This window comes from Somniosus microcephalus, chromosome 11 (genome assembly GCF_052327205.1).
Source record: "Somniosus microcephalus isolate GS21.2 chromosome 11, FLI_Smic_1.0, whole genome shotgun sequence".
Classification (NCBI taxonomy): domain Eukaryota; kingdom Metazoa; phylum Chordata; class Chondrichthyes; order Squaliformes; family Somniosidae; genus Somniosus; species Somniosus microcephalus.
In genome coordinates, this window is record NC_140997.1 from 193,546,567 (window position 1) to 193,561,868 (window position 15,302).

At 42.6% G+C, this 15,302-nt stretch overlaps 1 protein-coding gene and 1 long non-coding RNA gene across 4 annotated transcripts in view; one reads left to right on the forward strand and one right to left on the reverse strand.

Moving 5' to 3' along the window:
- The window catches only part of LOC147111081 (uncharacterized), a 55,310-nt gene extending 40,392 nt beyond the window's left edge, over window positions 1-14,918 (forward strand). Inside the window, exon 2 of the long non-coding RNA XR_015080037.1 lies at window positions 13,225-14,918. This is a non-coding gene — a long non-coding RNA (uncharacterized LOC147111081). The remainder of the gene's footprint in view (window positions 1-13,224) is intronic.
- atp6ap1la (ATPase H+ transporting accessory protein 1 like a) overlaps window positions 1-15,302 on the reverse strand; it is a 44,091-nt gene that overhangs the window by 22,353 nt on the left and 6,436 nt on the right. For all 3 annotated transcript variants that reach the window (XM_086001597.1, XM_086001596.1, XM_086001598.1), the window contains 3 exons: window positions 13,932-13,994; window positions 11,457-11,650; window positions 176-216 (listed from right to left, as the gene is read on the reverse strand). In XM_086001597.1, coding sequence (XP_085857723.1) covers window positions 176-216; window positions 11,457-11,650; window positions 13,932-13,994 — 298 coding nt within the window. The remainder of the gene's footprint in view (window positions 1-175; window positions 217-11,456; window positions 11,651-13,931; window positions 13,995-15,302) is intronic.

Below are 15,302 nucleotides of genomic sequence, written 5' to 3' on the forward strand. Positions count from 1 at the left end.
CAACAATTGTATCTACTTTTTCGATACTTCATAGATCACTCCAAACCAATACAGCATTCTGCCACTAGGCTACCAAGTTGCAGTACTCCTCATTAAAATAGAATTTTTTGTGTAAAATTTTGAAATTCTGCAATCTTGGCAGCATTAAAAAGTGTGACGCAACCGGAAAGCTTACCATCATCAGCTAGGACTTCGGTGTCTGGTGTCACTGTAGGTCTGTGAAAGGAGAATGTAGAGCTTAGTTTGAGTATAGAAACATAGAAGATAGGAGCAGGAGTAGGCCATTCGGCCCCTCGAACCTGCTCCGCCATTCAATGAGATCATGGCTGATCATTCAAATTCAGTACCCTGTCCCTGCCTTCTCCCCATATCCCTTGATCCCTTTAGCCTTAAGAAATATATCCAACTCTTTCTTGAATATATTTAATGAACTGGCCTCCACCGCCCTCTGTGGCAGAGAATTCCACAGGTTCACCACTCTCTGGGTGAAGAAATTCCTCCTCATTTCAGTCCTAAATGGCTTACCCCTTATCCTTAGACTATAACCCCTGGTTCTGGACTCCCCGGCCATCAGAAACATCCTTCCTGCATCTAGTCTGTCCAGGCCTGACAGAATTTTATAGGTTTCGATGAGATCCCCTCTCAATCTTCTAAACTCCAGTGAGTATAAGCCCAATCGACACAATCTCTCCTCATACGTCATTCCTGCCATCCCAGGTATCAGCCTGGTGAATCTTCGCTGCACTCCCTCCATGGCAAGAACGTCCTTCCTCAGGAAAGGCGACCAAAACTGCACACAATACTCAAGGTGCGGTCTCACCAAGGCCCTGTACAACTGTAGCAAGACATCCTTGTTCCTGTACCAAACCAACTATGTCTCCTTAACCCTTACAATCCTGAATTTGGTTCTATGATAATTCAACCCATGAAAACAAATTACATGGAAGTTAGATTTGTGTGACAGCATGCCCTGTCATTAGACAAATGTGAAAACTTGACCTTTTCCTATCGTGACTAATTCACCCTGTGCCTATTGATCCTGTGAGGAAAATTTCCTGTCTCTATTCTGTGTGAAAACTCATCCTTGTCTCTATTGCGAGAGTGGTCTAGTGGAGAAATAGGCCTCAATTTTAACTGAACCTGCCTAGCAGTAACGGATGGGTTTGGGTCACATGGCCGTTTTACATCCCACCCGATTTTATGCTCCATTGACCACCAGGCGAGTTAGGTTACAATCCAGGCCAAATTTTCCGTTTCTGTGATTGGACCACATTTTTTCTTTGTTCTTTATTTGCAGCTTTCCTTTATTTGCTCTTTCTATTACCTGTCCAATACTTTTTTTTTTAATTCATTATTTTTCTTCTTCGTGTAAAATATATTTTTCTACAGTCCTTCTTGGGTCTGGGTCATTTGGAGTTGAATTGGCTCCAAGATGCACCAAGCAGGGTTTGGGAGAAGAGACAAATTGATTATTCTGAAAAAGTGAAGTGCTTTTTTAAAAATGTTTTTTTATTTGTTCATGAGATGTGGGTGTCGCTGGCAAGGCCAGCATTCATTGCCCATCCCTAGTTGCCCTTGAGAAGGTGGTGATGAGCCGCCGCCTTGAACCGCTGTAGTCCGTGTGGTGAAGGTACTCACACAGTGCTGTTAGGGAAGGAGTTCCAGGATTTTGACCCAGCAACAATGAAGGAACGGCGATATATTTCCAAGTCAGGATGGTGTGTGACTTGGAGCTGGTGTGGTTCCCATGCATCTGCTGCCCTTGTCCTTCTAGATGGTAGAGGTCGCGGGTTTGGAAGATGTTGCCGAAGAAGCCTTGGCGAGTTGCTGCAGTGCATCTTGTAGATGGTACTCACTGCAGCCACTGTACACCGTGAATTTTTAGAACAACTTGCATTTATATAGCACCTTTAATGTAGTAAAACGTCCCAAGATGCTTCACAGGTGCATTATCAAACAAAATTTGACACCGAGTCATGTAAGGAGATATTGACAGGTGAGAAGGTTTTAAGGAGCATCTTACAGGAGGAAAGAGAGCAGTTTAGGGAGGAAATTCCAGAGTTTGGGGTCTAGGCAGGTTTTAAGGAGTGTCTTAAAAGGACGGAAGGGGTAGAGAGGCGGAGAGGGTTAGCAAAGGAACTCCAGAGCCAAGGGCCAAGGCATGGCTGCCAGTGGTGGAACAATTAAAATTGGGGATGCGCAAGAGGCCAGAATTGGATGACCGCAGAGATCTCAGAGCGTTGTAGAGCTGGAGGAGGTTACAGAGATAGGGAGGGGCGAGGCCATGGAGGGATTTGAAAACAAGGATGAGAATTTTAAAATCAAGGCGTTGCCGAACTGACAGTCAATGTAGGTCAGTGAGCACAGGGGCGATGAATGAACGGGACTTGGTGCGAGTTAGGATACGGCAGCAGAATTTTGGATGAGTTCAAGTTTATGGAGTGTGGAAGATGGGAGGCCAGCCAAGAGAGAATTGGAATGGTTAAATCTAGAGCTAACCAAGGATGGGTGAGGGTTTCAGCAGCAGATGAGCTGAGGCAGGTCAGAGACGGGCAATGTTATGGAGGTGGAAGTAGTTGGTCTTGTGGATATGTGGTTGGAAGCTCATCTCAGGGTCAAATAGGACTCCAAGGTTGCAAACAAGTGACTAGGGAGAGGGATGGAGTTGGTGACTAGAGAACGACTTCAGTCTTCCCAATATTTAGTTGGAGGAAATTTCTGCTCATTCAGGACTTGATGTTGGATAAGCAACATGACAAATCAGAGACAGTGGAGGGCAATGTTCCCTCTAAGCTGTGTGGCCGCGCAGCTCTCTGCCGGTCCCGCACAGCCCGGGACCGGCTTTTTCAATGGCCTGAAAATTGCGGTCGGAGGCATGCCGTCCGCACACACCTCCGAACCGAAATAAAGCTACGAACTTACCTGGTGTCTCCGGAGCTTTGGACTGTTCCAGTCCTGGGCCTGCAGGCATATGCCTGCCTAAAGGCCCACAGATCCCAGGGGCACAGGTGGTTCGCAAGTGTTCTGGGATCACATAGGCCAGGCCAACCAATCAAAAAGGGGGATTCCTATGATGCTTATGGGGATTCCATTTACGTACGGAATCCTCATAAACATAATAGAAATCACCTAATAAATAAAATTTCACACCACTTAAATAAAATTAAATGATCACAGGTCCAAAATTATTTAAAATACCCTTTAAACATTTACAATAAAAAAATTATTTTTTTGAAAAATAAATGTAAACATTTTTAAATGGGACAAAACTTACCTAAACTAAAATTCTAAATGTAGGTGAATGTTGAAATCATGTAAAAAAAATGTATTTTAACATTTATTTTAACCCTTACGCTGGTAAAAGAAGGCCCTTGTCCTGCTTTTACCAGGTGTAAGAATTTTGTGGGCATTTGCTGGGCAGTAGTTGGGCAAATAGCCAAACTCTACACCAGCGAAAGTGAATTTACAGCGGATATCACAAGTTCTGGGTTTTCGCGCATGGAGAAACTTGCGGGGCCATTCTTATGGCTTCTGACAGTGTACGCTGTCGGAAGCACTGCAAAATCCGGGCCAATGTTAAATTTTGCACATGCACGAAACTATGAATTGGGCCACACAGCCCCTTAAAGGGGCCGCCCACTCAAAAAAATTAGGGGGAAACATTGGTGGAGGGGCCAAGAGAGGTGGTGGTGAGGTAGAGCTGGGTGTCATCAGCATGCATGTGGAACCTAACATTGTCTTTCGGATGAGACGTTAAACTGAGGCCCTGTCTGCTCTCTCAGGTGGACATAAAGATCTCATGGCACTATTTCGAAGAAGAACAGGGGAGTTCGCCCTGGTGTCTTGGCCAATATTTATCCCTCAATCAATACCTAAGAACAGATGATCTGGTCATTATCACATTGCTGTTTGTGGGTGCTTGCTGTGCGCAAATTGGCTGCTGCGTTTCCTTCATTACAACAGTGACAACAGTTCAAAAAGTACTTCATTGGTTGTAAAGCGCTTTGGGACGTCCCGAGATCGTGAAAGGTACTATGTAAATGCAAGTCTATAGTCTATTGTGTTTTCAGATGATATCATTGAGGGGCAGCATATAGATGAAAAATAGGAGGAGGCTAAGGATAGATCCTTGGGGGACTCCAGAGGTAATGGTGCAGGAGCGAGAAGAGAAACCATTGCAGGTGATTTTCTGGCTACGACTGGACAGATAAAAATGGAACAAAGCGAGGGCAGTCCCACCCAGCTGGATGATGGAAGAGAGGCGTTGGAGGAGGATGATGTGGTCAACCGTGTTGAAGGCTGCAGCCAGATTGAGAAGGATGAGGAGGTATAGTTTACTACAGTCACAGCCACATAGGATGTCATTTGTGACTTTGATAAGGGCCGTTTCAGTGCTTTGGCAGGGGCTGAAACCTGATTGGAGGGTTCAAACATGGAGTTGCGGGAAAGATGGGCACAGATTTGGGAGGCGACAACACGTTGAAGCACTTTGGAGAGGAAAGGGAGGTTGGAGATGGGGTGGTAGTTTGCAAGGACAGAGGGGCCAAGGGTGTGTTTTTTGAGGAAGGGGGTGGTGACTGCAGATTTGAAGGGGACGGGGACAGTACCCGAGGAGAGGGAAAAATTTAGCTTTTTTTGCATTCTCTTAAAGTCATCAAATAATACAGCACAGAAGGAGGCCATTCAGCCCATCATGCTTGTGCCGGCTCTTTGGTAGATCTATCCAATTAATCCCACTCCCCTGCTCTTTCCCCGTAGCCCTGTAATTTTTTTCTCTTCAAGTGTTTATCCAATTGTCTTATTAGATCTACTCAAGCAGCTAGGTAAAAGATGTACTCCTGTAAATATATAACTATTTTATTACTGTTAGATTATTTGCTAGTTCATTGTTCATTTAATAAATTTGTTACTTTTTTATACTTTAAACAAAGTCTGCTGTTATACCCTACCACTTTTGAAGAATGAAATGTAACCTTTATGGGGGCATAAAATAATCCAGAACCTAAAAACAATTACCAAACTGGGTTTTCTATTTGTTTAACCAAGCACATTACTGAAGGCAAAGGGATAGACACCCTCAAAAAGTATGAGATGTTGGAAGACACTTGAGAATGATCTGAGATATGAAAGCTGAAATAATCTAGAGCAAGAATGTTTAAAAATGTAATCATTTGCTTCTTTATTCCTAAAAGTTAAATTCTACTGCAATATTATATTAACAAGTGAAAACTGACACACTGCTGTTCATATCATTTTACACAATCACAGAGTTGAGTACTCCGGCAAGATTAGACAATGCTAACAATTCAGTGTGTTCATTGTTTGTTACACCTGTAGTGTATGTGCCTTTAAGAGCCCAATGTGTACTGTAATGCCGGTAATGGCCACTCGGGCTATATAAGCCTGTATATTGTGTTGTATCAGTTCGTTCCCCTCCAGACTTTGTTTAGTAAACACCTATGAAACCAACTCCTGTCTTCAGTGTCTCTATCAACACACAGATACAACAGTGGCGACGAATTGGAAACGAACTTACCTGCAATTTGGCAGCACTTCAAGGACATCGATTCCTCTGGCGTCCAAAGTTGAAGAAAAATCAAGAAAAAGAAAAAGCTGTAGTTTCACCAGCTAGCCAGGCTGGTGGCAGGTACTGCAATAATCCTTCCTGGGCGTCGGGCTGGGGCTCCAGCAGCTGGCTCTACAGCTGGGCCAAGCAGCGAAAGCGGAGGCAAGCAGTAACAGACGGGGAGGGAACACTCGGGAGATGGCCGGCGCTGCGAGCAGGTCGGCGTTCAGACCTAGAGAGAGAGTCCGGCGGAAATGAGTCTCCAACTGTAAATAAATAAATAAAAAGAACGGAAACCGCGGGAAACAGCGTTGTCATCGGCAGCAGCGGCGGGGAAGCGCCATATCTTTACTGCAGGAAAGAAAGAAAAGCGCAGGAAGCGCCATTTTTTTTCTAGGATGCCTAAGTCTGGCAATATTGATGCTTTTGATAACGAGATAGAGGATTGGACCACGTGGAAAGAGTGGAGGTATATTGCACCGCAAATGGAATAGAAGATGAAAAAAAAGCTTCAGTACTACTAAATCTAATGGGCACAAAGACATACGGGCTGTTACAAAATTTAATCACTCCAGCCAAACCAAAGGACAAGAATTTTAAAGAAATTGTTGATACCCTACAGGAGCACTTAAACCCAACACCGCTGCCGACAGTGGAACGATTCAAATTCTTCAAGAGAAATCAACACAAGAATGAAAGTAACGCTGATTACCTCACCGAATTAAGAAAGCTATCAAAACACTGCCAATTCGGGGCAGGACTAGCAGATTATCTTCGAGACAAATTCGTCTGCGGTCTCTTAAGTGAAGGAACACAGAAAAGGCTGCTTTCTGAAAAGGATTTAACACTGGACAAGGCTTTCAGTATGGCTGTATCATACGAAGCAGCCGCAAGAGGAGCTGCAGAGATACAACAAAAGACACAGGACTTCGGCACCCATGAAATGACACAGGGTTTCGAGAGATGTTATCGCTGCGGCAGATCCACCCATGACCAGAGGGACTGCTGGTTCAAGGACAAATCATGCAGGCAATGCGGAAAGATTGGACACATTGCACGGGTATGCCGATCTGGACAAAAAAAATCCACAGACAGGAAAAAAAAAATCAATAAAGAAAAGTACAGAAAGGTACAAATGATGACGGACAGTAGCTCCGAAGACCAGAAGAGCGATAGCGACTCCGGAAACAAGAGACTAAGCTGTCTCAAATTACATAATGTAATTGCCAAAGATGATTACCAGACCATTTGGGTTACCCTCACGATAGCAGGGTCCCCAGTTAAAATGGAGCTAGATACAGGATCCGCTCTGACCGTCATAAATCGGCGGGATTACGAGCGGCTATTTCCGCATATACCTTTAAAAGACACATCCATTATCTTGAAAACATATACGGGGCAGAACGTATACCCCAAAGGAAAAATAAGGGTGCCCGTTGTATACAACGGCAAGGAAATACAAAAGTTGTATTTATACATTCTACAAGATGGTGGTCCACCGCTGTTGGGACGTGAATGGATCAGGAAAATACGTTTAGACTGGCACTCCATTCAGGCACTGACGGTGACCAGTAAGAAAAAAAACGATGATGACGCCATACCTGAATGATTAAAAGACATCTTGGCCAACGCCAAAGAAGTGTTTCAAGAGAAACTAGGAACCTTGAAAGGCATCACCGCCTCAATAAAAGTGGAAGATGCAGCAATTCCCAAGTTTTTTAAGGCAAGACCGGTGCCATACGCAATTCGTCCAGCAGTCGAGGCAGAGCTGGAGAATTTGGAAAAGGCAGGCGTATTATCCAAAATAGACTGGAGCGAGTGGGCAACACCCATCGTTCCAGTCATGAAGAAAGCATTGAATAATGATAAATCTGAAGAACAGAAAAATTCGCATCTGTGGAGACTTCAAGGTGACTGTAAACCCGGTCCTTCACATGGTACAGTATCCTCTTCTGAGGATAGAAGATATTTTCGCCTCACTATCCGGAGGGAAACGTTTCACCAAAATTGACTTGGCACAGGCATATCTACAGATGGAGGTTGAAGAGGCCTCTAAAAAATATCTCACGATAAATACACACAAAGGTCTGTACCAGTACAATCGACTGGTTTTCGGAGTAGCATCCGCTCCAGCTATCTGGCAAAGAGCTATGGAGCAAGTCCTCCAAGGGATTCTGGGGACTCAATGCTACCTAGACGACATCCTTGTAACAGGAGAAAACGACAACGAGCACCTTGCCAATTTGGAGCAGGTGCTCACTAGGCTGAGAGAACAGGGCCTACGAGCAAATCGCCCCAAGTGTGAATTTTTCCAAAATCAAATATATTGTGGCCACATAATTAATAAGGAAGGGTTGCATAAGTCACCTGAAAAAATTGAAGCGGTCATAAAAGCCCCAGCACCTGAAAATGTTTCACAATTAAGGTCGTTCCTGGGATTAATAAATTACTATCATAAATTTTTACCGAACTTATCAACTCTTCTACACCCTCTTAATGAACTGCTACAAACAGGAGTGATTTGGAAATGGAACGAAGACTGTAAACGTGCCTTCCATAAATGCAAAGACTTAATCACATCCAAAGAAGTTTTGGCTCATTACAACCCATCACTGCCAATCAGACTGGTGTGCGATGCATCCCCTTACGGCGTAGGAGCAGTATTATCGCATAAATTCCCTGATGGCTGGGAACGGCCGATAGCTTTTGCGTCACGCTCATTGAACTCAGCTGAGCGTAACTATGCCCAAATCGACAGGGAAGCACTCAGCCTGGTATGGGGAGTGAAGAAATTCAACCATTACCTACACGGACAAAAATTTACCTTGTTGACTGACCATCAACCCCTCATCTCCATATTCAACCCTAAAAAGGGTGTTCCCATTATGACAGCGCAAAGGCTACAGAGGTGGCCCCTTTTTCTAGGGGCACACCAATACAACATAGAATACAAAGGATCAAAACAGCATGGGAATGCTGACGGGTTATCGCGCCTACCGTTGCCAACGGTAGAAGAAGCACCTACCGTAGACCCAGTGGAGATTTTCCACTCTACCATAGTCGAATGTCTACCAGTAACAAATTCTGCCATTGAAAGGGAAACTAGAAATGACCCGACTCTCTCTCGAGTCTACGATTTAATAGTGAAGGGATGGCCAGCACATGGCGAACCACTGTTGCCAGCATTCTCGCAAAAAAGAGAACAGCTGTCAGTGTGCCGAGGAACCTTGATGTGTGGATCCAGAGTGGTGATTCCACCCAAACTCCAGGATAAAGTTCTAAAGGAGCTTCACGAGGGGCATCTGGGTGGAGTGAAAATGAAGAACCTAGCCAGGGCATTTGTATGGTGGCCAGGTATCGATGGAGACATCAAAGAAATGACCAAGAGCTGCCTAGGATGCCAGAAGGTCCAAAACGCTCCACCCCAAGCCCCTCTACATCCATGGGAGTGGCCCTCATCTCCCTGGCAAAGGGTACACATCGACTTTGCTGGTCCATTTATGGACTCAATGTTCTTAATCGCGGTTGATGCACACTCCAAGTGGTCAGAGGTAATAAAGATGTCCTCCACCACCACGGAAAAAACCATCACAGTATTAAGGACCATATTTGCCAGGAATGGGCTGCCGGAACAGATCTGTTCTGATAATGGACCGCAATTTGTGTCCGAAGAATTCAGGAAGTTCTTAAAAAACAATGGGGTTAAGCACTACACGTCCGCCCCATACCATCCCGCCACCAATGGATTGGCTGAAAGGTTTGTCCAGACCTTCAAGAAGGCCATAAAGGCCATGGGTAATGAAGACATAAAACTTCAGCACAAGGTGGATAACTTCTTGTTCGCATACAGGAATGCAACACATATGGTTACAAACCAAACTCCCGCCATGATGTTCTTCAATAGAAGCCTAAGATGCCGGCTGGATTTGATCAAGCCCAACATCAGAAGGGACGTGGAGAACCGGCAATTTCAAGGCATGAATGAAAGGCCAACTAGAACCTTCCAGATAGGTCAACACGTTTTGGCCCGGGACTACCGTACCGAGAAATGGCAGCCTGGAACTATCTGCACACGACTAGGACCGCTGATGTATACCGTGGACATCGGAGAAAGCATAATAAGGCGCCATGCTGACCAATTCATAGAGTCATCCGAAAAGGGACAACCTACACCACAACTCTATACGCCTAACAATGAAGTAGAGATACCCATATCTACCTCCGATCCGGTGATACTGGAACCCGATGAACCCGACACTGTTATTCAAGCCGAATCAGCCTTGCCAAAAGAACCTACTACACCACCAGAAACTACTACACCACCGAGGCGTTATCCGGACCGAGTCAGGAAGCCTCCAGAGAGACTGACTTATAATTAATTAACTGCAGCAATGTGTAGATTATTTTTCTTGTAACATGTAATTAATAATTACTTAAAATATTATGTACTGGTTGGCTAAAAGGGGAGGAATTGTAGTGTATGTGCCTTTAAGAGCCCCATGTGTACTGTAATGCCGGTAATGGCCACTCGGGCTATATAAGCCTGTATATTGTGTTGTATCAGTTCGTTCCCCTCCAGACTTTGTTTAGTAAACACCTATGAAACCAACTCCTGTCTTCAGTGTCTCTATCAACACACAGACACAACAACACCTTGTTATAAAAATGCTAAAACTTTTAATATCTCTAGGCAGGATAGATTATCAATTAAGAAATCAAAATAATATTGGTTTAACCTATTATTGGATTAGCACAATTGATTATCTGAGTTTATGCAAATGACCTTAGCCTGAGTTCAAGTCTAAGCACGAGCTTATCAAAGATACTCATCCTAAAAAGATTATAAGTGGAATCCTATGACACGTGTCTTTTCCAGTCACAGAGAGAAATATAGGGCCATTAATAGCTACAAGCAACAGATGTGAAATGTTAGTCCTCTGATATTCAAGTGTAATCCTCTGTAGTTTACTAAATATTTTTTGTCAGTTTTTCTCTGCCAGTTTTCTCCCCAGCCCCCTCTCCTGAAGGTGTTGATTCCCTGAAATCGGGATCAAGAACCTTGGTGAATTTTCACCAGCCTAATCCAGAAGTGCTCAGGTCAACTGTATTGTCCATTGACCCAGGTGAGATCAGCTAACTCAACACAGCCCAGTGATCCAACCTGGTACCTTGCCAGTTGTATGGCTTAGCTATTGGGCAATCAGGGAAGCTACAAAGAGGTTTAAAGCTTTACTTTCTATCTGCTTCAAGGGTAAGCAGATCACAGTTAGCAGATTGGGTTGTTTCACCACGAGTTTGCTTGCTCACAATTTCCTCATGGGGCAAGATCTTGGTTGTATTTAGATCATGAAACTCCCATGTTTAATCCCCAATCTGTGCAAAATCAGCCAATCTGAGCTGGGGTGGTTGAAGGTGCATACAAGTGACCTCCACATTCCCAGGCTAAGAGGAGAAAAATCAGCCTGATTGATATCCAGTGATCCCTGCTAGAGCGTACATGTGTATGGAAACATCAGGCGGGGACTGTATCAAGCTTGACTGTGATGCACTCATGGTCAAAAATGTTGCTAAGCTTACATTTACTATCTTGGATCATTAAGATTAGTCACTTGATCAATGTACAGGAGGGCCGTCGCTCTCATGAAACTGTGCTCCAGCTTCAGTCATCATCTTCAAGAGCAAAGGGAAGAAAATTGATGGGGGGCAAGAATTCAGATCCATGGTATCCTTTCTTGGAAAACTAATTATACATTTATCATAGTTTTACTGCATTATTGTGTGACTTCAGTAAAAAATAATAAAATATTATACAGTGGTTTCCTTTTGGTCCAAGCTAAAATAACCAGTGTGATAGTACATATTGTAGTACACATGTGTAAGTTAATTTTACCTGTGCAAAGATGGTAATTCCACTATTAGTAGAGATGATTTAGTGCTGCTCAGTTCTGGATTCCAAAAAGGTAAGTAATCCACATGTATTGGGTTTCCTCCGAGCTTCTCTTGGAGATATTTAGGCAGCTGATTTGTCCATCGCTGGCTTACAGCTGGTAAGACAATGGAAGATGGGGAAGAATCCAGGGCATTCTACAGGTAATCAAAAGGATGACATTGAGTTTACAATCATTCTTAAACACTGCTCAGTATGTAATTTGTGGATGTTTCTTAACCAACATCTCTAAAACAGATTATCCGGTCATTATCACATTGCTGTTTGTGGGAGCTTGTGCGCAAATTAGCTGCCGCATTTCCAACATTACTACAGTGACTACACTTCAAAAGTACTGCATTGGCTGTAAAGTCCTTTGCAACATCCTGAGGTCGTGAAAGGTGCTATATAAATGCAAATTCTTTCTTTATTCTCTTTTCTCTCACACACATGTGTTTTGTTTAAATGAAATTCCCAGTAACACTGGCTCCATTACAAAGAAATAGAAAAGACAGGAAATCTGAAACAAAAATAGGAAATTCTGGAAATATATAGCAGATCAGCCAGCATTTGTAAAGAGAAAAAAATGGGTTTGTGTTTTGGGAATAAACCTTTGTCAGAACTGAAAACTGAAAGATAAGCAAGCACTTTAGTATAGTTGGAGAGAAACAACACATATTCCAATTACAGGGAGGAAATTAATTGGTTGAATAACATACAAAGTGCTTAGTTGGAAACTGTTAGATGATATATACTATGATAGATCAGATAAGTGAGGTAATGGGAAGACGTTAAAGGAAAAAGAGAACATGCAAACAGATAACTGATGAAAGACATGGAAAAGCCCACACAAGGAAAAAAGGTAAGAAAACGGAAGTACTGAAAAAGGGTTATATCCAAAATGTATTTTTAAGATGCTGAGTGACCTGCTCCATTAATCTGGTCTGGAACACTCTCCAAAACACTGAAAATTATGCTGGATCTTTAGATTAAATTAGATTACTGATACAAAAACCTATCCTGGCACTCCAGTGTGACCAACTGAGATCAGCTAATCCAGAAAATTCCAGAGATCAAACGTGAGACCTTTCTGGTCTATGTGGCACATTACTTCGTCAAGCAATGCATTTGCCCACTGACTCACTGAGGAGGCAAGGGATTAATGGGCTGGATTTTGCTGTACTAATAACAGAGAGGCTGACAGCGCTCCCCGTTATTACACGGTAAAACTGACAGCAACTTCTAGCATCCGCACATGCGTAGTCAAACGCGGAAATCAGAGATCCAATCTGGTACCTTGCCAGTTGTATGCTTAGCTATTGAGTAATCAGGGAAGCTACTTCAGTGATACCCTGCTCCTCTGCAAGCTGCGCTTGTTGCAGTCTTCACTAATGGAATCTGCACTGCAATGGTGTGAACTTAGGCTAATTACCCACTGTTAACACAGCAAAAACAGATGAAAAAGTTGCAATCACGAGTAACTGAGTTTTTTAAAGGTATAATAAGTAATCATTACTGCTTGAAAAACCTCTCTGGTCCTGAAAAATTAATTTTACTAGTGTGGAGTCGCAGATTTAAAAAAAATTAAAATTAAAATAATTTTTTTTAGTTTTGCTGTTTTTCTCATTTATACATCTCCCTTAATCCCATGTGTCCCAATCTTTGTTTCACTTCCTGTACAGTGAATTTAAATGTAATTTATATTTCCTGTTTTTTACTTGCTGCTTTGCAGTCTGCGTGTCTCAGTAAGGATTATTCAACTTGATAGGTGGAAGAGCCTATCTGCTGCTTGTCCTACTCACAGATGCCCTGGGGATGCTGGGAAAACTAGAAATCTCCATTGATAAACCTGCGGAAAAGTCTCTGGGCAACTGTATGCGAGGTGAAGGACAAAGCCGTTTCTTCGCTGCTCTCGGAAAAATCCGGGCCAATATTTTTTTGTTTAAATTTCAGTCTAATAAAAGGTTTATAAGCATACGAATCAGTCGATAGAAATCATGATCTTGGGAACCTAGTCACATACTTAACAGTATTTGACTGCACTGTAGTGGAGGGGGGGGAGAAACAAACTATATTCATCAAATACTGTATGATGGCTTCCTCCTCATCTGGAGTGCAACAGTATTCAGTTTAGTGAATTTGGAGCCCTAAACACAGAGCTATGCACTGTCCTATTCACAATCTTGTTATTTAATCATTACTATGAATGAACTCTAACCATTTTTCCTGACTTGTTTCTTTCTTAGAAGTTAATTAATTTCTTTACTAGTTTTACAAGCTATCAGTTAAGGTCTGAATTTTATTCACAACCTAAACTAGCCCTTGAAATCCAGTGATTAAAATTTATTATGTATAAAACCTTCATTCACTTACTGCCTGCTTATAATAATTAAAATATATAATTTTGAACTATGCTCGTGAAATAAAGTTCCATCATACCTGAATGTTTGAAAATGCGTGGGCCAACTTGCCATCGAGAGTGATAATATCATGCATGTTCAGCTGAAAGTACAACCAAAATGTAAAGAGCTAAGAAATAGAACATCAGTTTTAATTTAACTAAATTTAGTTTTCACTTAAATACAGTTTGATTAAATCAGTGCCCACAACTGTTTGGTGCAGTACATATGCATGAACAGGATGAATCAGCTTCAATCAGACTAATATATTATTATAAATCAATTAATATGCTTCCATTATAAATTGCCATGAATTTGGCTAACAGAAGCAGGCATACCAGAATGGGAAAGTATGCATGTGCTTAATATAAGAGAGCATGTTAAAGTGCCTGCATCCACCACAGACACTGCTGAAAAGTGTCTCAGAAGTGTGAAACTGGAGTTTTATGTATATGTTTAAATGAAGGTTGATTGTAGTAAAGGTACAAAAACTTTAATATATTCAAAATATGTAAACAAACAGATATCTTTGTTTACTTTTTTTATATTAACTACTGTATTAACTATTAACAGCCTGCACCTGTATGTAGTACTGGGATGTAGATGCATGCTCACAATCTTCTGCTTCTGATCTCAAATTCCCAAACTCATTTGTGTTGCCATAGGGAGGCATAGGACTGGGAACCATGCACTTCCTCACTAGAAGGGAGGGAGAATCATGCCAGGTTTCCTCTTCATGAGTGATTTAAGACTGCCATAGATGGAAGTTTGGTGTCAGATTGCGCCACCTTCCCTTTTGACTGAGATGGTGTCCACTAGGGCAAGTCCCATTTGGGAGTAAAAAGAGAAAATATTAAAAAGAGGGAGTGGTGTTTCACTAAAATAAAGTAGTCTCCAAGAACACAATTTCCATTCACGATAATATATTCTGAGAAATATATGGTTTGATTTAGTTTTGTTGTGAAAATGTATTTAAAATTTGCTAAAGTGTCTGAACTCATTAAAGAGATTTTTCAGTTGTCAAAAATGTTTTAATTATTAATGCACGTTAATTATTAGTGCAGCTGAAAGCAGTATAAAATCAGATTGTTGTCTACAGTTGATTTTTTATGTTACATTTATTATTTTTTGTAAAGCACTGGTGCAGTTATATGAAGCATCTCTTGGTAAAATATGTGTTCTGAAAATGTTTAATTTTGAAATAATAGCTGTCAGTAAGGGGGGGGGGAGGGGTGGGGAGGGGGAGGTGGGGAGGGGTGGGGAGGGAGGAGGGTGGGAGGGGTGGGGGAGGGGAGGAGGGGGAGAGGAGGGAGGGAGGGGGAGGAGAGGGGGAGGGAGGGGAGGAGAGGGGGAGGGAGAGGGGGGAGGGGAGGGGAGGGAGGGAGGGGAGAGGGGGGAGAGGGGGGGAGGG